General features: G+C 38.9%; 2 protein-coding genes across 20 annotated transcripts in view; one reads left to right on the top strand and one right to left on the bottom strand.

Annotated features, from left to right (window-relative positions):
• TRMT10A (tRNA methyltransferase 10A) overlaps positions 1 to 1,351 on the bottom strand; it is a 38,376-nt gene extending 37,025 nt beyond the window's left edge. For 4 of the 19 annotated variants that reach the window (XM_005653601.2, XM_021100333.1, XM_013998341.1 and 1 more), the window contains exon 1: positions 553 to 950. The gene's annotated coding sequence lies outside the window, so the exon portion shown is untranslated. Of the gene's footprint in view, positions 1 to 118; positions 957 to 1,101; positions 1,125 to 1,195 lie in introns of those variants that run through there. The other 15 variants (XM_013998376.2, XM_013998382.2, XM_021100334.1 and 12 more) reach the window with 13 other exon arrangements.
• The window catches only part of MTTP (microsomal triglyceride transfer protein), a 50,809-nt gene continuing 34,211 nt past the window's right edge, over positions 8,950 to 25,547 (top strand). Inside the window, 4 exon segments of the mRNA NM_214185.1 lie at positions 8,950 to 9,065; positions 16,237 to 16,424; positions 17,960 to 18,103; positions 25,266 to 25,373. Of these exon segments, the coding sequence (NP_999350.1) occupies positions 9,005 to 9,065; positions 16,237 to 16,424; positions 17,960 to 18,103; positions 25,266 to 25,373 (501 nt within the window). The 5' untranslated portion in view covers positions 8,950 to 9,004.

Here is a 25,547-nt window from a genome sequence, read left to right as displayed (position 1 = left end):
AAAGTGGTTCATTTAATTACAGATATATTATCTGGTAGTTTTATAAAACAACCGGATAAAGATGACTAAGGAAATTTGGTGTGGGACAAATATATAAAAAAACAGTATCTCAACTGGCCTTCGATATCCACTTCTTAGCACAGGTTCCAGCAAGGAGGACATACATTAAGAGTGAATGGCCAAAATAAAAGTTAAAAAAAAAAACACAAAACACAAAACAAAACAAAAGCTTTCATGGGTCTTATTGACTGGGCTAAAATGTTCATAATCTATGACACAACCACTGTTCCAAAAAGATACAAATGGTTGTTGGCATAACAGCAGAATGGAATTAGATGACCTGACAGTGACAAAGAAGTAATAACCCTCTTAGTAATATAACGCGCAGGCCAACTCCGCAAGAGCGATTTGGTGCAGCTCTGAGGCCCCATGGGCGGAGGGTTAGGCTGGGATTGGGGGTGGGGTGGAGGGGATTTAAAACTAATAAAAGGTGAGAAAGTCATCTGCTGCTATCTTCTTAAATCTCTAAAAAAAAAAATTCCTGAATTTTACCATAAAACATTTCAGTGAAACCAAGTTAACACGTCGTTGTTTTTTTTTTTTAATCGTCCTCAGCTCACCACCGTGAGGCCTAAGAGCACCTGCAGCAACCTTCCCCAGGCCTCTCTACATTTCCGAGCTCTCAACGACGTCAGCCCTCGGAGAAATGAGGTAAATCAGGTTTAAACAGGTAAAGCGACTTGCCCACGGTCTCTAGCCACCAAGTGGCAGGACCACAACTCGTTTTCCGGTACTTCACACTCCAGATTTCCCTCTCCCTTCGCTCTTTGGAAACGCACACTCTTCACAAACTAGGAATTGGATTCCGACCCCAAACCAAACGCTGACAACAAGCGTCCCACAGCAGAGATGCGCCCCACTCCTCCCTCCAAGCTACCCGATGGCGCACGCATTCCAAAGGCGGGATTAAGCTACAGGCGACGAATCAGAAAACTGCTTGGCGAGAGGCAAGGGCGCGCCTCTGACGTCACTTCCTTTCGGAGCTGAGTCTGGGCAGCCGCTTCCACAACCCCACCCCGACCCCGTCCCGGAAGCCCTTACCGCTAGTGGATGGCGGCGCTGGGTAAGAGCTCCTTCTGCGCCCGAATTATGCCAAAGGGTAGGCAAGCGCTAGCCTCCAGGCCAAAAGACTTACCAAGTCGAAAAGCTGTCGGGGTATCTGAGACCCCGCACAGAAAGCTTTTTGAAATTGGCTTTTCCACGCCAGAAGGTCCGCTCTCGGAAACTTCAACTCCCAGAGGCAGAGACGGTAGCTACACGTAGGAGAATACGGAGGTTACGTCTTACGTCAGCTAACTGCGCCAATTCCAGTCCCGCAGTGGGAGAAAGGGGCGGGAGTTTACGTGGGGCGGGTTCTGGAGTTAGGGTTTCTGTCTGCTTTTCCGCGTAAAGTGTATACCTACGGGCGTATACTCATTCATATATATCCCTTGAGGGGGATGTTAAGACATTCCTACTCTTACAGATTCAAGACGCGAAACACTGATGAAGGGCTCGTAATTATTCAGTATTTGAGAGGAAAGCATCTTTTGCCTAAAGTATTTATAATAAATACAGAAGGTTGTCGGTATCACGTGATTTTTACACAATTCAAATGTAAGATCAAATTTATGAGAGTGAGTCAAGTTCCCAATAAAATGCATTTAAATCTGGAATGTTTAAGCTTTTTCTTGCTTACAAGCATAAGTCTTACTCCATTCATTCCTCGACCTATTTTTCATATGCTATTTTGCAAAACATCAGGTGACATTTCATTGTTTATAATACTTGACCTTATGTAATCTTTTTGCTATATATAGATCAAGTCAACTGAGGGAAAACTGAAACATAATCCGGTAGATTGTCATTTTCTATTTAATTTTTAATTTGGTTCTACCTCTAATAGGTGAATTATTGCAGAATTTGAAGAATGAGGTTTGAGTCCATGAATAGAAGACGACCATCTCAGAATGGAAAGAACTCTGAAATAAGTTATTCCTGATATTTGAAAACTTTTTAACATGCTTAAAGTTTTCTGTGAATAGAAAATTAAATTCAGAATTCGAGGTTTCTAAAAGAATGGAAAATTCTCTAGTTACAAAACTGAAGTCACTTTTGCTTTAAACCATCAAATTTTACTTGAAAAACTATGTCTGCTCTAACCTGGTTGTAGGTCACTCCCTGTTTCTTCATTATCTCAAATCCAAAAGATCTTTTAATTGAGCTTGGCAAGGAAGTCTGGATCCATTTCTGATCTGTTAGTAGGGCATCTTTTTTCAGCTGCGTCCATATCTGGCCAAAGAGTAGCTGAGGGAGGATTAGTAATTGGATATGTAGCCCTTCACATGTAGGTCATTAAACTCAGGCTGGCATAGTGATGTGCCAAATCTTTCAACAGCTGTTCAGTTGCCCCTCAGGGGTCTGTTTTCTGAATAATTATATATTTTTTTCGGAGTTAATACCTAGTATCCTTAGATATTTTTAAAAATTGTAAGTTACTTCAAAAACCCTGATATTTTAACAGATCAAAATATTTTCTTTTGACATAGCCAGTTAACTTTGTAGTCATAGGGTTAAAATTTTACAATGATTCCAGTATCAATCCAAAGCAAGTACCAGCAGAAAAAGGGCAATTTAACCAAAGACGGGGAAGGTATAGGAAAGTAAAATCATCATATGAAATAATCTTATTTTCATTTATTTGTTTTTATAATTTTTTACAAATTCATGTATTTACTGACATACTGGGTTACATGTTTTGTTTTTTTGTCTTTGTACTGTTGATACAAAGATAACTAAATCATTGTCTCTGTTCTTAAGGAAACCCCTGGTCTAGTGGGAGGGCCAGTGTTAATTACCGTGCAACTTACGTATAACTTACGTGAGATGTCTGTTCATGGAGAGGAGCAACCAAATGCTCCTGGAGGCAGGGATATAGTTTCAGAAACTGAATAATTTGTTCCATCTTGTAAAGTAAATAGGATTTTTCCAGATATCAAGAAGGGAAAGGTATTAAAAATATTGGGAGCAGTGAAAGCAAAGACGTCATCGTTTGGCACATGACTAGAGAGCTGTGGATAGCATGAGAAAGAAGGAGTAAAGAATAACCCTTAAGAGTTTTTCCAACTTCACTGTAGGAATGTAATTCTGTTAGTTGGGTCATCTGGAAAATAGTAGAAGAATAAGCTATTCTACCCAGCCCTTCCTCTTAAAAGTATAGAATAACTTGTTTAGCCTGAAACATACCACAAAAAAGAATAATTGAATCCTACTTAAAACTTATAATAGGGAGAATATGAAGCAGAAAAAAATATGAAAACTATAACCCAGTATTTCAAAATGAGATTGTTTAAGATGATAGACAATAGAACAGAAGACAGAAAAACTCAGAAATAAAGTGATTGGAAAAAAGATGATTTGAAGAGGAGTAACAACTCAGAAAAGGACACAGAATATAAAAAGTACACATAAAATACTCAACATCATACTGGAAGTGTGAGCTATTGCAATAAGAAAAGGAAATGAAGAAGTAACACCATTCTCAAGTAACATGATTGTCTGTGACAAACATCCAAAACAATTAACTGAAAAATCCCTCATGGAATTAATCAATGATTATTGTAAGGTCATAGTTTAACATCAGAGGTCAATTAATTTCCTATCTACCTACCAACAATGAACAATTGGAACTTAAAATTCAAGGAAATATTAGCACCAAAAAGACAGGTATAAATCTAGAAAATATGTACAGGAGCTATGTGAGCAAAACTACAAACTTCTGATGAAAGAAATAAAGATGTAAATAAGGATACTCTGTGTTCATGGATCAAAAGACTCAATACTGTAGGAATGAGCACAGTTTGTGCCTAAATCTTGGTTTCTAATACCATTTTGCAATAAAAGGAACCAGAGTTTCTTGGAGATAGGGCTAATTCTAGGATTGCAGGTAAAAACATACATGATGAGCCTGGAGCATCTTGCAGTGCCAGAAATTAAGAAAATGCTCTCTCTCTCTCTCTCTCTCTCTCTCTCTCTCTCACACACACACACACACACACGGATGGGGATATGTCAAAGGAACAGAGGAGCCAACTAAAAGCACTTCCAATGGCTAAAGCTGGAACAATTGTAGAAATAAATGTAAAAGTAATATTGGATTATAACACCAAATATAGGCGTTCCCACTGTGGTGAAGCAGAGATGAGTCTGATTAGTATTCATGAGGACGCAGTTTCAATCCCTGGCCTCGCTCAGTGGATTAAGGATCCAGCATTGCCATCAGCTTGGTGTAGGTCGCAGATGTGGCTGGGATTCTGAGTTGCTATTGCTGCGGTGTAGGCTGGCAGTTGTAGCTCTGATTCTGCCCCTAGGCTGGGAACTTCCATATGCTGTGGTGGTGCTAAATAAACGGAGAAGAGACAAATCTCTCATGCAGAGGGGGTACAAATAATTTATATGGATACTCCACCCACAAGGAGGAGGAACATAATTCCGAACTCCTTAAGCATGGGCTGCCCATAAACCTTCTTTCCAAAGAGTACAGCGTGGAAAAGAAGGTAAACAAAGAGTAACTTTACACTGGAGAAACCCTTCAACACTCATCAGCCAGGTGATCCAAGTCAACAGCAACAGTGATAAATGATGTTGATCTCTGATATAGTGGGATAAAAATGGCACCTCTGTGGTCTTCTCCTTCCAAAAGTATAAGGCCAGTCAAATCAGAAGAAAAACATCTCACAAACTCCAATAAAGAAGCATTCTGCAAACACCTGGCCTGATCCTGCAAAACACTTGAAAGCTATCAGTATCATCAAAAATGAGGAAAATCAGAGAAACTGTAATAGCTAAGAAGTGCTTACAGATACATGACGACTAATTTTAATGTAACCTGGGTGGACTCTTGAAACAGAAAAAAAAAAAAAGATTAGATTAAAACTAAGGAAGTCTAAATAAAGTATGGATTTTAGTTAATATATCAAGTACTAATATTAATAAATCTACCACACTAATGTAAGATAATAATGAGGACAACTGGGTGGAGGCTATATGGGAAATCTCTGGAATATCTTAATAAATAAGATGATTCTGATCAAAATTTGTTTTTATTTTCCCTTACAATTGTTTACTAAAAGAAAGCCATCATTTTCTCCCTTAAATGCTAGATAACATGGATTCTTGTGGCCAAAATAATGTAAAGTTAGACTCCTCTTAGGGTGCTATTCTTGACCCATAAAGATTTTTTGGTTTCAAATACATGTTTGTGGAAGTGGTGGGAGGTGGAGGTAAAGTCTGGTTTGTAACTCCATTTTGGAAAAAGAACAGTCTTTTTGGAGAATCTTAGATGGCAAATGTTTCAAACCCAGGTCTCTTTTATTCTTTTTGATGAAGGCACTTAGATTTTCATTTTCTCAAGGAGAATTCTTAAATAATACCTTTTCAAATAGTATATGTATTCTCCTCTAATTTTTACCTTGGTATAAAAGACACTGTCTATCATAAGAATACACATCAGGGAGTTCTTGTTGCAGTTCAGTGCTTAATGAACCTGACTAGCATCCACAAGGACTCGGGTTAGATACTTGGCCTCGCCCAGTGGGTTAAGGATCTGGCGTTGCTGTAAGCTGTGGTGTAGGTTGCAGATGTGGCTCAGATCCTGCATTGCTATGGCTGTGGTGTAGGCCAGCTGCCATAACTCCAATTCCACCCCTAGCCTGGGAACCTCCATTTAAGACCTCTCTCAGCTTCTACCTAGCTTTGAGTCTAGCACCCCCCCCCCCCGCCTCACCGCCCCCGCTGTTGCCAAACACTGCAGATGCTCAAATCCCTTATAGTTACCCCCTCCTGGGTATCCCCTGGTTCTGCATCTGCTGATACAGAGGGCTGACTGTTTTCTTAACCTATCGAAAAAATTTTTTTCAGGATTCCTTGAAAATGCTAATTCCCTCACTGAATTGAAAATACTGTTAGACTTTATTATGACCACTTGAAGAGTCCCTCTCTGTTTTTTTTTTTTTTTTCCATTAATGTCATGCTTCTTTCTAGAACAGAGTAAAGTATTCTGATATTATAAAGACCTTTTTCTCTCTAGAGCTATCATACATTCTGACTTAATCTATCTATATATGGTAGGGCAGTACATTTCCTTCCAACCTTTAGTGGGGTAAAGTTCACTTATCTTCTAATCTAGGAAATGAGTTAACTCTGAACAACCTCTGGTACTCAAAAGAACCATGACTGTACTTTGGAATTAGCAGTCTTTATTTCATAGTTTCTTATTATCACTGCAAAATGATAGTATAGCATATATTCCCAGTGTTATGTACTTACTAATGGAATTTCATTGTTTTAAAATCTATTATTTGATTTTGACCTGGCCAACACAAATCAATTTTTTCCTCTGGAACATCTAACCACAGTGTTCTGTTAGCCTCCATGCAAAAGTGTGATGGACTTATTGAAAGATAGTCCCAGTTAATAGTTCTATGTCATCCGTAAGAAATCAGTCAGTTTTTCCAAAATCTATCTGTAATATATTTTAAGTAAAGGAGAATGTTGCATCTCAAGGCCTCAAGGTTTGTTTTACTATGGTCCATAAATCATTTTACTAAATTAGTTTGAAAATCGTTTTTCTAATATATGAGGTGATTGTTAGGATATACTACAAAATGTAAAGTTCTTGGCATAGTGTATTATACATAGTAATTATTCCATAGATGGAAGCTCTTGCGGTTTTTTTTTTTTTTCTTTTTTCAATTGTTCTGTGCTTCTGTCTTGCTTCACATGCTATGAAAAAGAGCTGATGAGTTTGGGGAGGTGTCTCCCACCTGTAGTGCACAAGGTTTGCTTGGCTTGATCAGCAGAGCTACGGAAGAGAATGCCTCTCTTTGGTACATAGAATTCACTGAATATGGAAGGGGTTTGGCATTTTTATTTCATCTCTGTGAAACAATCTTTAGTCTTTCAAATATCTTTGTAAAAAATTACAGGCAAGATAGAAAAGAATGATGGTATTTATTACCAATAGAAACAGTCTTATTTGAACATCCTATGTTGAAATAACTACTTAATACAGTGACTCATAGGAGCTTTCTAGTGGTAGGCAAATGAAAACAAAACAAATGAAACAGCATTTAATTTGTTAGGCAATAGTGATATGCCTTTTATTGGTTGGACTCTGATAAACACCTGACAACAAATGGTACTTTACCCGAAGAGACACGTATCATGCACCACATAGTCTAACCATAAACATGTCACTGTGAGCCTCAAGTGGAATACGAAAGGCAGTTTTCACATGATTCCAGGTAGTCCTTAATTTGAATAAGTAAGTATTTAAAGCTTAAGTGACTATAGTGGCTTCGTGTTACTGTGCATGTAATGCAGAAATTGTGGGAATACACAAAAATCTATTCAAATGTAAAGCACTAAAGCGCTTTTCACATTACCTTGTATTTGTAAAGCCCACTATTCATAAAAACATTTCTTCAACAGTTAATTTTCTAAGACCATTTTCTGTTTACCCCAAGACAAATTATTTATATCTTTAAGGTGATAGTCACAACCAAATATTTTTTGTGTAGGTAATTTAGCCAAGATTTATATATAAAACAGGTTAACAAGTGAAATTCTAATCTCAATAGACAGTAAAGGTGAACAATTTCCACGTTTAAGATCTTTATATAAAACATAATTCAAGGAGAAATACGCTTAACTCTGGAGATTTTAAAATTTTAGATTTCATCTTGTAGCCCTTTCTATCAAGTTGACTATCTTTTACCTGGGTTGTCTAGAAGATTTGAACTTAAGGTTAGGATTCTAGAAGAGGCTTTAGAGAAAGATGAGGGTAAAATTAAGACCCTCATTCTATGCTTAAGAACCCATTTTATGGCTATAAGTATTTTCTAGTTCATTCAAATAGCCCTTTGCCAGCACCTTATTCGTTCCTTTGCCAAAACATCCCCATATGCTCCCCACAACCACCCTGTTTCAATAGGTTTTGTTCACATCAGGTTTATATTGCAGGAGTTTCCAAGGACAAAAGTGGGTTTCATTCGTGTGGCTCCACTCACACTAAGTTACTTGCTTTAATTGTAGAGAAGTTTCCTAATTAATTTTCCGCAGCAAAATTGTTAAGGGCTGGAATTCCCCTCTTGAATTTCTTCCTAGAATTAGGATTCAGAAAGCACAGGGGATTCCATCCAGTTGGTTTGGGGACTCAAGATAAGTGTTTCTTGTCATAGGGGTAGTTAGAGGTCTACTGTGATAAACTCAACTGCTTGCTAGTGTGCTAATAATGACAGACACATAAGAATCACACGTAAGGAGAATCATCTAGGTTTCAGAAATCAGTTTTATCATTTTAACATTATTTTGAAGGGATTGGTGGTGGAAGTAAAAATTTTTAAATTTAAATCCTATAATTCAGAATGATTTTTTAATAATAGCATACACATGGTATTAAAAAACTCCAGATGACCATACAAGACAATAAAATTCAATGAAATGTATTTGAGTTTGCAATTCCTCACCACCTTCCCACGTAAAGTGGTAAATGTGAAGACAGGCATTTGATGTTACGGGAATGAGGATGATTTATGTTTGGAGCAGAAAAGTATCATCATCAGTTTTCCTTGAATGTCTATCAGTACTTCTGAATTTAAAGGATGGTAGACTGGTTTACTTGAACTCTCAAAAGTGACATTTTTTTCTTGGTCTTCCTTATTGAGTAAAGAATAAATAAAAAGAGTGAGAGATTGGAAACCGGAGCCCACCAAAGTTTAATCATTAATAGTGGGCCCTTCTGTGAACTTAGGTCCTGATTTTGGAGTTTGGAATCTGACCTTTCCCCCAAAGATAAACATTGTTGCAGGTTCGAGGAGGGTCACTCCCTTGCTGCCACCGCAAGAATCCACTTCTCAGTGACTCCTCGCTTGGAACTGGATGCACTAGAGGGGAGCTGGTCAATATGATTCTTCTTGCTGTGCTTTTTCTCTGCTTCATTTCCTCATATTCAGCTTCGGTTAAAGGTACGTTCGTGTTGCCTTTTGCTAAACTATAATTTTAATCCTTGAGGGGGAAAATTGTGTGGGTGGGTGGGTGTGTGTAGTGTAGTGAGAGAGTCCTAACTAACTCTTTAAGCCATCTTCAAAACCATGGAACTTTGGAATGTTGGTGAAGGCAGGACTGGGTTGGAATGAAAATCAAATTCAAATTCCTACATACATTAAGAAAACAGAGGCTCCTTTTAGTTTCTTGCTTCATTCTCTCATTCATGGTGTATTTTTAAAAAGGGAGAAAAAAGATGCCAGCTATTGTTACCTTCTGCTGTTGGTCACTCAATGAATGCAGCTCCTTCATTTGAATTGTAAAAGTGGGCTTAAAAAACCAGTTCTTAAATTTCCTTCTAGTTGCTTAGCAATGGGACATCAAGAAGAATTAGATCCAATGAAAAAGGCATTTGACTTGACAGAGAATTATGAATGAAATGGTAAAGTCTGTATTTAATTCCATTACCATTCAAAAGAGAATTATCACGGTTATGAATTACAGAAAATAAAACGACATGATATAGATTTTAAGAAATAAGACATTATCTTTGGAAAAATAGTGTTAGTCATTTTAGATTCTATTTCAAGATAAAACTGATTTTAAAACACCTAAGGATTGATATCTTTCAGAGGAAATAAACATTTTATGAGTAATGGTTTCCAAAAAACTGTATGCAATGTATTCATAGGGAATCTTGTTTTAAGTCAATTCATTTATATATGCGGTGAATTTCTAGATGTTGTACCTGTAAAATGATCACTTTTTAGAGTCTCTTAAGATAATTCACCATGAATGCCAGTTGATCTAACACATAACTCAGCATGATAGGATGCGATTTCACTCACTGTGAACCCTAAGTAACTGATATAAACAATTCACTTTTAAACTTATAAAGCCCTTTAGGGATAACTGGCTTTCTTTTTTTCATAAAGTTTATCTCAAGATTTTTTGCGTTGAAAATTTCCACTTGAGGACAAGAGACCATCTTTGTTACCAGAACAATAAATGGGGACTAAATTATTTCACCCAAGCAAATCACACTTTAGGTTCTTGAACTAAAGAACCTGAGATAATATATATATATTTTAGTAGTTTCTCAAGTATTTTGTATTTAAACGTACAACCCTTAGTTGGATGAAAACAAATTTTAATGAGAAAAAGTTTTGTAACTTACACTTGATAGGTAATTGTTATACAGAGAGCTTACTATTTTTGTTATCTGTCAAGTACACTGTTGAATATTTGAAATACGATTGATTTATATACCATGAGATAAGACCTTATACCATGATTTTACAAAAAACAATTGAGATATAGTAGCTATTGTGGTGTTCTCTTTTTTTCCCCACCTTGCAAGTGAGCACATTGGATAACTTGATGTTTTTAAATACATGCTCTTATAAAGATTTAAAAATACACACACACACACACACACACACACACATGACAATGGACAATGGCATGCAGGGAGCTATGACCTAGAACATAACAGAGAGCTACAGTTTGTTGTATAAGCTCAGTGGCAAACCCAGAATTTTAGATCCTGAAGCTTATGCAATTTAGGGGCAAAATTTGAGAAAAGATAACAAAATACCTTACTTTTTGCAAATGTTACTGAAAAAAGATACGGCGTATGTACACAATGCCAAAGGCTCCCTTCCAAGCCTGGGTTTAAGTGTCATTAACTTCACAGTACAGCTGCCTATTCCAAAAATCATGAATAAAAAGTACAGGACTTGACAGCTCTCTGTCTCCCTAGATTTGGTAATTTCCTGGTTTATAGTACCGTGGTTAAATTATAGATTCCTTACCATTTGTAACGACTGACATTTAATAAGCAAACTACTTATGAAGAGTTTACTTTAAAATCAGGCCATTATAAATTTGGGGATGCCATACATTGCTTCATAACTCATCTCAAATTTACTTATCAATGCAACTGTCCAGATCTGGGTGGAGGGTGCGTACAGGTTGACCATAAATAAAGAGGGTGTAGGAGGAGTTTAGAAGAGGAGGAGTCATAGGGTCTGTTTAGAAGAATATGCTGAAAGAGTGAATGCTCCCTACTTCTTTTGAATCACATTTTATAATGGCGGGTCTATTCTCAGTGCCTCCTTTTGTTACAGGTTTCACATCCTCTTCAAGGATTAAACCCCAAAGCCTCTGGCCATGTCTCCTTGTAATGCCCCTTGCCCCACCTTGACCAGCCTGGGCTGCTCACTCCCTGCTAGAGAAGGAATGTTGCCCATTTCTCACCAGGCCACCATATCATCTTTTCCCCGTGCAAATAAGGTATCCTGCCCGAGACCAATCAGAAGATCAAATCTGGTCTCCACTCAGGTCCACATCATAGGGTATAAAGACTATTGCAGGAGTTCCCATCGTAGCTCAGTGGTTAATGAATCCGACTGGGAACCATGAGGTTGCGGGTTCGATCCCTGACCTTGCTCAGTGGGTTAAGGATCCAGCATTGCCATGAGCTGTGGTGTAGGTTGCAGATGTGGCTCGGATCCAGTGTTGCTGTGGCTCTGGTGTAGGCTGGTGGCTACAGCTCCGGTTAGACCCCTAGCCTGGAAACCTCCATATGCCGTGGGAGCAGCCCTAGAAAAGGCAAAAAAAAAAAAAAAAAAAAAAAAAAAAGACTTGCAGAGTGAGTAGGGCCCTCTTTTTAGCCTGTGTGCATGTGAGTCTCTCTCTTCCTCTCTGAAAATGTACTTTCACTTCAATAAATTTGTAAAATGTCCACCATTCCAATGCTTTGCTTCGGTGAGATGGTGCCCCAGGAAACTGCGATGCTATCACTTTGGCTTTTCTTTATAGTACTTCTTCTTTCTCCCTCACCCCCATACATGCTTTGTATTTAATCCTATTACCTCTAAACCTGAATTGTTCCTTCACCCTCAGTCTTTCTCTCAGTCCATAGCCCTACCATACTTTTCAGTCCATTCACAAAAATCATCTTCCCTATTTTTCCCCATATCCTTCATCTTTCTTTTACTTCTGGCCTTCTAGTTTTCTGTTGGATTCCTAAATCCCATTACCTATCATTCTTATCACCACTGAAAGTCTCTTCAAGCCTTACCTTTATTAATTTATCTCTACTTTGTCTTTTTTGCTTAAGTCAATTAACTGTACTATTATATTGATCTAGGTTTAATAAAAGAATACTTCTTAAAAAGTTCAAAATTAAGCACCCAATGTGTCTCTGTGAGGACGCAGGTTTGATCCCTGGCTTCGCGCAGTGGATTAAGGATCCAGCGTTGCTGCAAACTGTGGTGTAGGTTGCAGAGGCAGCTCAGGTCCATTGTTGCTGTGGCTGTGGTGTAGGCCAGTGGCTGCAGCTCTGATTCTACCCCTAGCCTGGGAACTTCCATATGCTGCAGGTGCAGTCATAAAGAAAAAAAAAAGAAAGAAAATTCACACTTAAGAGTTTCGTTCTTTTCAGTAAGAAATTCTCTTGAAGGGGCACATGGAACAGGTACTGACTCCTTTTGAGACTAAAATTAATTTCTCATCTAGTTTTATCTACCATCAATTCTAATTGCCATTCTGCATACTCTACAGAGCAATACCCTAAGAAAGAAATTTGGTCAACAGTATAAATGGAACTTGCCCCTGCTGCCCAGTATTGCTAGATCTCAGAATGACATAAACAGAGAAATGCTTATCAAAGAGCAAAGGATAACAGGGACAACACTTTAGCACAATGGTTATTTGAACCATTTTAAGCATTATCTCCTGTTGAAAGAGGTAGGAAAAAATTCTGGGAGAACAAAGCCCACTCTTCCCTGTGCTTTATCTCTTCCAAGACATAGTTAGGAACTGATATATTATATTATATTGTCCCTTTTCACATTCTTTTGACCAAAGTAAGGGAAAAAAAAGAACAGCATGATAGTTTGGAAAGCTTTGAAATTAAAGAGACGCTACCATCCTACAAAGTTTTCATAATTATTTTAATCAGAGGACACCTTCAGGTAGTCCACAAAACTTGAATTTCAGAAAATTCCAACGACAAATTCTGTATTATATCTACTGTTGGATTGAATGTGGAGTCAGCTTTTCTCTGTGGCCATATACTGCTTACCTTTCAGAATTGCTGTGAGGATTAGATAAGACAATATGTATTTCCTTTATGCCCTATGTGGAATTTGATAGGTGTCATAAAAAGAGAGCCTGTCTGGAGTTCCTGTCATGGCTTAGCAGTAACAAATCTACCTAGGACCCATGAGAGTGCAGGTTCAAACCCCAGCCTTGCTCAGTGGGTTGAGGATCTGGCATTGGCATGGGCTGTGGTGTAGGCTGCAGGAATGGCTCAGATCTGGCATTGCTGTGGCTGTGGTGTAGGCTGGCAGCTGCAGCTCTGATGTGACCCCTAGCCTGGGAACTTCCATTGGCTGCAGGTGTGGCCCTAAAAGGCAAACAAACAACAACAAAAAAAAGAGGGCCTGTTTGACCAAAATATCTTCCTGGCCAGAAAGCCAGTGTTGGGACCTGAAGTGGTGTCCTCAGCAGTCTTCCCCAAGTGCAGAAGCGGGGATCAGGGAGGGTAGAGGGAGGCGCAGACTTTATCTCCTTCAAGGTGTTTCCTGACTTTGCCTTCTGTTTCTCACACCTGCAATTCTGCCTGGCATGGTGTCTGGACAGGGCCTGTCTTTGTGTGTAGACACTTGGGTACCACTCCTGCACCTCCTTCTCCTGGCTTTCCTCGATTCCTAGTAAACTCCGATCCCCTTTCTTTGAAGCTTTGTCAGATCATGAAACTTCGCTAGCCAAAACTCTCCAGTGTCTTCCCATCTCACTCAGTCAAATTCGAAGTCTTTATAAACGTCCCCCTGGGACGCCCAGCCACACGTAGGTTCCTATCTGACCTTATCTGCTTCCGTTGTGTCTTCCACTTACCAAAACTCCAGCCTCTTTGGTCTCCCTGCTGTCTCTTCATTACCCCTGCATGAACCCTTCTCAGAGCCTTTGACCTTGCTATTCACTCTGGGGAGGGCTGGGGAAGTAGGGATGTGGGCAAGGAGGGAGGGGCTGTTCTCCCTGCAGATATCCACCTGGCTAGCCCAGTCTTTGCCCAGAATATTACCTTCACACAAAGCTCTTTCCCTTAATGTCCCATTCCCTTTCCGGTTTCATTTCTTCTTCAGTCGCACTTCTAACATACTTTATAATTTGCTTATCTTCTTACTTTTTTATTGCCCATCCCCTCCTCATTTAAATGTAAATTTCACAACAGGTAGATATTTTGTCTGCTTATTAATTGGTATAGCCCCAAAGCCTGGAAAAGTGCCTCCTACCCAATAATAGGTGTTCAGTACACCCTTGTTGAGTGAGTGATTGAATGAATGAATGAATTCTTAGCTCACTCCGCAGGAATGAAAGATTTCAACCTAAGAAAGCATAAGATTTCTATGTGTAAAAGTAAGAGCATAATCTCTCTCCAGACAGGATGTTAGTGCTACACTACTAATTTCCTGGGTGATCTTGGATAAATTGTATAACCTTGATTTCCCCTCTATAAAATCAGGCTAATAATAGTACCTACCCCATTAGGTTTTTGTGAGGATTACTTAAGTTAATGTGCATAAAACACTTAGAAGAGTTGATTAGAGACAGTATGTCTTGGCCATTTTTGTCCTCTGGGCAGTAGGTGCTGTACTAGGTGATGGAGACTGTAGATAATGAAGACTTTTCAGAGGTTTCTTGTAATTTTTGGCCTTCCAAGTAACTTGACTTCTTTTCTCAGCTGCCTTGCTTCTGTCCTAGTCATCTCAACCTCCTTTCCTGTCCCTCCCCCATATTTTTTTCTTATTTATTTATTTTTCTTTATATGGCTGCACCTGTGGCATACGGAAGTTCCTGGGCTTCAGGTTGAATTGGAGCTGAAGCTGCTGGCCTACACCACAGCCACAGCAACTCGAGATCTGAGTACACTTCAGCTCATGGCAATGCCAGATCCTTAACCCGCTGAGCGAGGCCAGGGATAGAATCCACATCCTCGCAGAGACTATGGTGGGTTCTTAAGCTGCTGAGCCACAATGGGAACTCTCCCATGTGCATATTTCCTGAGGAAACAAAAAGGCATTGTTGCCTATTATGGTCATCTGGGGAATGCTACCCTGTTAGCACTGCGGAATAATGTACACTGAAATTTTTTTTACTATATCCTGAAATTTATGGATAGAAAATAATACGGAAAGACTTTGTATGATCATAAACTTCAAGTCATCTCTGAAAAAGACTTGATCTTTCTCGTTTACATTTCTTTGGGTTAAGATAAACTTACTTGGAGTGTATGTGAACTCCTCCATAGATCAGCTTTTTTTGTTCATAAATTTGACTTGTATACTATTTGACATTGTATCATCCCTGTCAAATTAAAGCCTGTGCTAAGATTTCATATAGGAAAACATCATTTTATTTAGGAACAGCTAATTTAAATTTACATATGCATAGCCTTGAAATGTACCTTCATACTAAAAGTTTACTGATTAAATTAATAGAATAAATTACATTGGATTTTCTTAAAGTACTCAAAATTACATTGGATATTCTTAAAGTACTCAAAATTTTATGGGACTGCCTTCTAACTATCAAAATTGCTTTGGCTTTAATCCATTGTGTTTAAATGATATGTTAATCACAAACGATGGTTTTTATTAAATTATAAAGCAATCTCTGGTTGAACTTCTACTTGCATTCATATTCATTATACCTTAACAAAGCTGGTAGGGGAGAAATCACATTCATATAATTTAAAGCAATATGATGGTATTTCTTTTAAAAATATTCTATAGTTTATCACATTCATGTAATTAAAGCAATATGATGGTATTTCTTTAAAAAATATTCTATAGTTTATCCAGGGCAATATGTAGATCATGTGCTTTTTGATTAGCGATACAAACTAAGGTTTTCTAAAATGGAAGCTTATTTATTTGTTAGCCGTTGTTTTTGCTGTTGTTCAAACCAGTGATTCTGGCAGATGGAAAAGTGGAACCATCTCTCATTTAGCAAGAACTTACTAAGTTCCCATTGGGTACCACTGTGCTGGACGAGGAATTCCTGGATGGCAAGATAGCACAGTCCCTGGCCTATTGGATTCCTTACAACTAAGACTTGACTTGTGTCACTATCTTCCTGCAGGTCACACAACTGGTCTCTCATTAAATAATGACCGACTCTACAAACTCAAATACTCCACTGAAGTTTTTCTTGATCGGGGCAAAGGAAACCTCCAGGACAGTGTGGGCTACCAAATTTCATCCAATGTGGATGTCGTCTTACTGTGGAGGAGTCCTGATGGTGATGATGACCAACTGATCCAAATTACGGTGGGCATTTTCTACTAGAGATATGCAAAGATTAGATGTCAGCCAAGTCTTTGAGAAGTACACTCTTCGGTAGCACTTCTTTCTGCTCTTGGTCACATAGTCATTTAATTTGTTATCCGTCACTAAAATAAGTAGATACACAGTTTTGAAGTTTTGGCTAATCAAAAGGGATCTGATCTTTCCAAATTGTTGAAGCAGGCACATGCAGCCATATGCTGGAAGATGATGTTCAGTTCTATATGTCGTATTAATAGGTACATTAAACTAGAATCTATTAATAGGTACATTAAACTAGAATCCATTGAAATGTTCTGGGAATGAGGAGTCAAGAATCCATGTTACGTGAAATGCAATTGAGACCACTCTTACTGAAGGAGGAGACAAATTATAACCTCCCAATTTTCCTGAGTTCCTTAATACAACAAGTGAAATTACTTGTTGTATGATGAGGAAGTAAATGTATTCTGCATTCTTCTTGAGGACAGAACCAGGCATTCCCCTGAATGGCCATGTTTGGTCAGTTATGATGCTTTAGATTTATGTGTTGACAAAGAAGTTCCAATTAGATGGCTTCTGGGGCCTTTTCTGGTTTTAGGATATAGTGATTCCATATTTAAGGACCTAAAGGCAGTAGATTTCTTTCTTTTTTTTTTTGCTTTTTAGAGCCGCACTCGTGGCATATGGAGGTTCCCAGGCTAGGGGTCAAATTGGAGCTACAGCTGCCGCCCTACACCACAGCCACAGCAACGCAGGATCCGAGCCTCATCTGCAACCTACACCACAGCTCAACGGCAATGCCAGATCCTTAACCCACCAAGTGAGGCCAGGGATTGAACCTGCAGCCTCGTGGTTCCTAGTCGGATTCGTTTCTGCTACACCACAGTGGAAACTCCAGATTTCTTTAGAAAAGTCAATTCTTTTTCAGTGTGAAACAGGTACACAGGACTGAGATGTGCTTCATTGTTAACTGATAAGTAGTTGTTGATACACTGTATAATGAAGTGTTGTCTTTACTTCTTTGGGTGTTTCTAATAGCTCTGTGTTTTCTAAGTTGGCTCAAAACTCTCTTATCCTCCTCTCTAAACCGTCTCTCAATAGAACAGTAAAGTATTCTCCTTTTCAGTAATCAGACTTTTCATCTTTAATTTTGTATGTATCAATGAAGTCCAGTGGGGCAAGATTCCTTTCAAACAAATGGTACAGAAAGTGCAGAGATCAGGTAAACAGCCATAGCTCAAAACAAATGAAGAGTGACAATAGCATTAAAGAGCCCACTTCTAGTCACAATTATTGTAAACCTGAAGTCATAGATTTCTCCAATGCCAGTATTCTTTTAATCAAATTCAAAGACCCAATTTTTGAATAACTTCTCCATTCTTTTAAAGTTGATGGGTAGGTCCTATGAGTCATGAATTGAGAATGATAGAAGAAATGAAGGTCAACCCTGTTCTGTTTGGCCTTACCATTTTATTTTCTCAGAGACTCTGAGGGAAACAGACATAGTTTTTCTAATAGGTTTCTTTCCATGATTCCAGATAAAAGATGTCAAGGTGGAAAATGTGAATCAGCAGAGAGGAGAGAAGAGCATTTTCAAAGGAAAGAAGCCACCCCAAATCATCAGAAAGGAAAACTTGGAAGCTCTGCAAAGACCTGTGCTCCTTCATCTAATCCATGGAAAGGTAAAAGTGATTTTTAGAGTCCTGCCTCTTCTTCTTTTTCCCATCTTTGTATTTTTCTTTCCTTCAGTAGATGTTATTTTAGGTGATCGTGATGTCACTTCTTTTATGAAAGATGGAATTTTTTGAAGAACTATTAAACAGAAGTTGCAAAAGAAATGTTTCAGAAGTATAAATCAAGGCATTGAATTCACTTACATTTTCTAGCCATTTATGTTCCCTATTTTTATGAAAAATCTATGTAGTATCAAATATATGTTTCCTGACAAGGGGGCATTATTAAAGGATGCATTCCTTATTAAATTAGGAAGGAGTCAAAAGATATTGTAACACAATGGGTCATCATAAATAATTGGATAAATTCAGGAAAGTGAACAAATTATGAAAATGAAATGATCTAACTTAGATAAGTGATATTAACTTGTCATTAGAATACCAATAATTGGCTTAAGTACAAAATTGAAGCTTTTGAAGGGGCATGGCATTTCTAGGATAGAGTTGATTTTTTCAAAAAGTATTTTGAGATTATTTTAACGACGACTTTGAAAAGCATTTTATATATTAAAGTAATGGATGGACTCTATAATATATGTTGGAAATTTGCTCTGAAAATTCTTTTTTTTTTTGGTTTTTTTGCCATTTTTTGGGCCGCTCCTGTGGCATATGGAGGTTCCCAGGCTAGGGGTCGAATCGGAGCTGTAGCCACCGGCCTACGCCAGAGCCACAGCAACGCAGGATACAAGCCAAGTCTGCAATCTACACCACAGCTCAGGGCAACAACAGATCGTTAACCCACTGAGCAAGGGCAGGGATCGAACTTGCAACCTCATGGTTCCTAGTCGGATTCGTTAACCATTGCGCCACAATGGGAACTCCCTGCTCTGAAAATTCTTTAGGTGTGCATTACTTATGGTTTGAGTCTAGTCTATTAAAATGCTCTTATTATGTTTGGAACTGAGAAGCAATTGTGATCTGTGAATTTTTAGGCATTACAAACATGATGCCTGGGTTTATGAAAAGTGTAGATGTTATACTGACATGCATAAAAATGTATTAGTGGAGTTCCTGCTGTGGCTCCTTGGTAACAAACCTGACTAGTAGGTCAGGTGGGTGGATTCAATCCCTGGCCCCGCCCAGCGGTTTAAGGATCCAGTGTTGCCATGAGCTGTGACGTATGTCACAGAGGAGGCTTGGATCCCATGTGCTTGGGGCTGGGGCTGTGGCATAGGCTGGCAGCTGCAGCTCCCATTCAACCCCTAGCTTGGGAACTTCCATATGCCATGGGTGTTGCCCTTAAAATTAAAAAAAAAAAAAAAAAAAAAAAAGTTACTTTTCGAGTTCCTGTCTTGGCTCAGCGGTTAAGAACCTGACTCAAATCCATGAGGATGCAGATTTGATCCCTGGCCTCACTCAGTGGGTTAAGGATCCCGCCTTGCCCTTAGCTGTGGTGTAGGTCGCAGAGGTGGCTCTGATCTGGCGTTGCTGTGGCTGTGGCATAGGCTGGCAGCTGTAGCTCCAATTTGATCCCTAGCCTGGGAAATTCCATACGCAGCAGTGTGGCCCCCCGCCAAAAAGTATTAGCAAGTATGAAAGCTTACTTTTAGGAACTAAAATAGGAAAACAGAAAAGTACCATTGTAGTTAAAACTAGAAATCGCTGAAATTTCTAGATTAGAAATAAAAACAAATACTTTAAAATACAGATTGCAGACTTGTTAATATACTGCTATTCGTGATGCTCATTTTTAATAAGTACTAAAAAAAGACTTGCAAGAAGGATTATTGTGTCATCACCTCTCCTACAACCAAATATGAATCACCGGTTCAAGAATGCCTCTCTTCCTTCTCCACTTGTCAAAATACTTGTCATGCTTCAGACTTTGCTTACAGCCCTTTGTTTGATCAAGTTCACACCCTTCTAGCCAGCTGGAAATACCCATCCCTCTTTAGAACCCTCTTAGCGCTTTATGGTTCACTCACGGCCCTGGTCCCTTTCCTTTTGGTCATTTGTGTTCATTGCTAAATTACGGGTTTGGGTGGAGAAAACTGCCATTCCTCTTTCTAGTCCAGTCCCTCCCCCTCACCTCCAGCTCCTCTATTCCCTTCTTCCCCAAAGCACCCAGAACCAGGCGTTGTACTGACCAACGTGGTGTTCTGGAAGCCTTTTCCACCATTCTCTCAAACCCCATCCTCCCTTGGGCTCATTTCTATCCAATCAGGTCACAGGATATTATAATTATCTCCTTATTTGTCTGCCTTCCACATTCTAGAATGGTTCTCTTGGGGCAGCAATCATGTCTTTATCTCTGTATATGGAGCACCTTGTTCATAATAGGAACTCAGTAAATGTTTGGAAATTAAAGGGATGGACAGATAAAGTTGTGTTGGGCTAAAATGAATCAGACTTTGAGAAAGGTCTATTGTTTGCTTAATAGTAGCTAAAACATACTTAGCCCTCAATGCCTGCACTGACTGAAGGCATTCAGGATTTCTCTTATCTCCAAACAGCCCTAGGAAGCAGGTGTTGCTTTTTCATCCTCCTGTGATAGATAAGGAAACCAAAGTCAAGAGTAGTAAGGAAACTTGCGTAGGGTCATACAATTGGCAAACCGCGGAGCTGGGATTTAAAACAGAAGGTCTAATTTCAGGGTCTGTACTGGAAACCTCTATGTTTTACTATTTTTTCTAAAGCTGGAAATTATTTGGGAAAAAAACCCATATCTCTGGTTGCCTTCATTCTTCACCTCATCTGTTAACTCGCTTGATGTTCATGTGGCACAATTTTATTAACGACGTGAAATACTATTATTTTCTTCTCTGGCCTTCCAATGTGGCAAGCGGCTTGAGCCATATAATAGTAATTGCATTTATAATCTTAATGACAGCCAATCATTTTATAGCCCCTTTGGGTAGCAGTTGACTACAAAGTCTCTTGTTACACATTCAAAAGGACTCAGTGCCCTCCCTGTTCAAAGGCTGGGCTGGAGCCGCCACATCATTATTTCAGGGATTCCAACATGCCATTTCTATGGGAGCTATGGCTTGTGATGATTTGCTGTAGCCATAGGTTAAAGTACAGTGTGGTATCTTTCAATCATACAATAAAGTAATTATTAGAAAAAATATGACCCTGGAGACTAAGGAGCCACGTGGAATTTTTAGCCACATCACTGTCAAAAAGATCATTATTTCAACTATCACTTCCTCTTACGATGGGAGAAATTATGAAGAGAAAGATTATACTGCTGATTGGCAATTTTCTCAAAGAGTATTTTCTACCCCAGGCTCAATTTAAGATTTGCTCCCTGAAATTTCTGTGATTTCAAGGATACTCATCAGCATGTATTTTTGTCATCCTTGTTTTAAGCTCCCACATTTCCATTATAAAAGATATCCCATGGAAATACTTAGATGAATATTTATCACACGTATTTTTTCCCATCACATTATCTCCCTACTCAAAGGTTTAGGCATGACTCCAGTCTTATCTACAAATTATAAGTGAAATTGGAAACATGGCAGCTTTCTGGTTAACATGGACATGCAAAAGATGCTTCAAGATACAGCATGGATTCTTTTTTTGGCCTGAAATGCTAAGCCAATTAGCTGGACTATTACCAGATTTCTATTTCTGGTTTTCACTATTAATGTTAATTATATTAATCACGTGGCTGCTGAGTCTTCGCTTTATTTTGTGTTGTTTCTAGGCACTGACTTGCCCTCTGAATCTGGCAGTGTGGCTCCTGTATACACACAGAACCTCCAAAAGAAATGGGACACCTTCTAATTCTTCCTGTATTTCTTCATTTGTCTGTTTTCTGATGTACCATTTCCTAGCTATGCTCTGTCTTAGGTATATATCAAAGAGACATAGCTTCAGCTGAGTGGACCAAATAAAATGACCAATCTCTGTTTGCTGGGATCCTTTTTCTTTACTTTTGCTATTTGGCCAGTTAATGAAATTTTGTTTTCTCTTATTCTTTTGTTTGTTTGTTTGTTTTTTCTTGTTTGGTGGCCCTGCAGAATATGGAGTTCCCCAGGCCAGGGATCAGATCAGATTTGCAGTTGTGACCTATGCCACAGCTGCAACAATGCCAGATCCTTAACCCACTGTGCCAGGCTGGATATCGAAGCTGCGTCTTGGCGCTGCAGAGATGCCACCACAGGTCACAGCAGGAGCTCTGCTCTCTTTTATTCTTAATTAATGGATAAACTAAGTGGATGTATAATATCTACTGATTCCAGGGGGGAAATGGCCCTCAACACTTGGCTGGAAGAGTCACCCATCTCCCTCTGTGTTTGGTCTCCTTGGATTAAAAGCTTAATTTTTGATTAGGTTGCGCCACTTCCGGTCTCTAGAAGCTCAGGGGACTTTGAATTTAGATAAGAGTCCTCTGCTTTTGGATGATCAGAGCTCATGTCAGAACTGAATGAAGTAAATCAGCTTTATGGCCCACATATAATGACTGACTTAGTTCCTGTTGTGAAATAATGAATTTAAGATTATTGTGACAGCCACATGGATTGAAATGTAAACTTCTGACTGCATCATGATTTTTTTTTTAATGATCAAAAGCTACTCGATTCTAATAGTCTTGATATTAGCTCATATGGCTACCAATGGTGTCTTCACTTTGGATCTCACTGGTCTGTGCTAAAGGAAGAGAATTTAGGCCCCAGAAGAAGCAGGCATACAAAGAAAAAGAGACTTGTTCACTTTACTAGTTCTGGGGAAACAACAAAGCTAATAGAAGGAATGAAAAAAGATTATCTTTCTGTCTCAGAGTTTGCACTGTGCAGCCTGCCAGGAATAAGAATTTTTAACACCATTTTCAGAGGGATCTAGCATCAAGTTCGAAAGAAGTCGGCCAGGAATTTCTGTTGTGGCTCAGCAGGTTAAGAACCCAACTAGTGTCCGTGAGAATGCTGGTTCGACCCCTGGCCTCACTCAGTGGGTTAAAGGATCTGGTATTGCTGTGAGCTGCAGTGTAGGTTACAGATGTGGCTCAGATCTGACATTGCTGTGGCTCTGGCAAAGGCTGGTAGCTGCAGTTCCAACCCAGCCCCTAGTCCAGGAACTTCCATATGCTGCAGGTGTGGCCCTAAAAAGGAAAAAGAAAAAGAAAAAAAGAAGAAGACGACGTAGGTCATTAACGGGAGAGCGTTTAACCTTATGCATAGTCTAAGGGTTAGATCGGAGAACTGGGTTTCCTGAAATGATAGTTTGGGGTTAGAAGATGCAAACTATTGCATTTGGAGTGGGTAGGCAATGAGATCCTGCTGTACAGCACAGGGGACTGTATCTAATCACTTGTGATGGAACATGATGGAGGATAATAAGCAAAAAGGAATGTATATATGTATGTGTGACTGGGTCACTTTACTGCATAGCAGAAATTGATAGAACATTGTAAATCAACTATAACCAAAACAATTTTTTTTCCATAGGTAAAACTTCTTAAAATAGTTGGGGCAGAGTTTGTAGCCTGGAAGGAAAGTGAGGATACTGATAATAGTAAAGGTATTTTCCCCACTAAAGACTCTTCTCACTTTCTAAAGTACTTAAGGCCAAAAAAAGTCACAGGCCTTAGGCATGTGTGCATTGCTATTGGTGAACCCTCTGACTGTATGTGGGCTCAAGCGATCCAGTTATAAACCTCAAATAGTCATGATATTTGGAGATTGCATACTCTCAGATATTTGAAAAGAAAGTCACACTATAATTCCTAAAAGGAAAGAAGACCTAGTTTATAAAATAGAAGATCAGAAACTCAGCCCTGGTGCTGAGAAATTGCCAGTGATTTGTTTGAGAATATGATACCATGGATTTTCAGACACTGAGGTCACTATTCCAGTTCCTTTTTAACCTGGACAAACACGATTCCAACATTTATAGGTTCGTCCAGTGTAATGACTAAAATTGATTGCCGGATAAAGTACCTAGTAAATCTGTCACTAGGCAAAGTATATGTAGAAAATAAAAATAGAAGTTTGAGGCACTCTTTGGCTAATATAGGCAAAATATTCTCTTCTGAGGTGTGAGAGTTTTAATGTATGCGGAATTGTTCCGATTGCTATTAATTAAATGTATTGCATAATTACTAAGCTTTTGGTTTTACTCGAGAAGTCATGGTTGATTTCTTAAGAGAAACAGGGAGGCATTCGGGATATTTCTGGTAGAAATGCCAGCTATAATTACCATAGGCTTTGGGAATTTTTACAGGGAAGCTATATTCATTCTGTCCATTTCTAAATCATGTGATGTGTTTGGAGTCAATACAGGGTGAAAAAATGACAGCCTGCTTTCCAGAAAATTCTTTATATTTTTATCCTTGTTTCTTAAACATGAGCTACATGATCAAAATGGTATGAAACCCTGTTATCACCTCTATGCCTATAAATATCAAGGATGAGACGAAGCTAAGATAAACTATTTACTATTGCCGCCAAATCACAGTCACCTTCCTCCTTCCACCCTCTTTTTTTCTGCCTTCTGGGGAGAAACTCAAAGCACTGCCTGGGCAGGCCATGCAGTGCTAGCACCCTCAATCTGCAGTCTTCCAACTTTCTCTGTCTCCTTATAAGCAAGGCCAACACGAATGCTCTGGAGGGCCAGAGAACATCATTCCTGTGGCATTTTGTCCATGCGCATTTTGGCCTCAATGTGGGCCCTTATCATAGCACTTAGAGGCTGTGCTCTCGTGAATCTTAAACATGGAGACTGCCATTCTCTTCCAAGAGTCTATTTCTTTGATGTTATTTTAAATGTTGGTTAGCTTTTGTTTCAAGCAGAACTGCAGGTAGAGAATGCATTCATATGTCTGAAGAAAATATTCCTGATTTCTCTTCCTTGGGCAATCCTTGTTTTCACGGAAATCCCACCCCATATAAATGCTTTCTTTCTTTCCCTATGCCCACTATAACTATGCCCATCATAATGAGAGCCTTCATTATCAGTCTCCTGTAATGTCATGTTCCGATGGTCTAGTTTCTTAGAAATAGATATAGCTTCTTTTCACGAAAAGAGAAATCTCAGCTTGGAGTAACAGATTGCTTTCTCCCAGAATTGATAGGGGTGAGAATCTAACTCTTCCTGCTATTTATTTAACCAAATCTGGTGAATAATGCATTCTTACGCTATTTGTGTTTGTCCTCCCCCCCACCAGGTCAAAGAGTTCTACTCTTATCAAAATGAACCACCAGCCATACAGAATCTCAAGAGAGGCTTGGCCAGCCTCTTTCAGATGCAGTTAAGCTCTGGGACCACCAACGAGGTACTTACTAATATTATTAAGGATCCAGAACCTGTTTGTCAATAGAGTTACCAAAATTGCTCATATGGATTTCTATTTGTGGAAATTCAGTTAAAAAAAGTTATCTCTACAGTAATGCTCAGAAAAGGAGAGTGGGCTGGTCCTCTGGTTTATGTATGAAACAAATTGCCATTT

Source organism: Sus scrofa, chromosome 8 (assembly GCF_000003025.6).
Source record: "Sus scrofa isolate TJ Tabasco breed Duroc chromosome 8, Sscrofa11.1, whole genome shotgun sequence".
Classification (NCBI taxonomy): domain Eukaryota; kingdom Metazoa; phylum Chordata; class Mammalia; order Artiodactyla; family Suidae; genus Sus; species Sus scrofa.
Note: the sequence above shows the minus strand (reverse complement) of the source record. Positions and strands in the feature narration are given on the sequence as shown.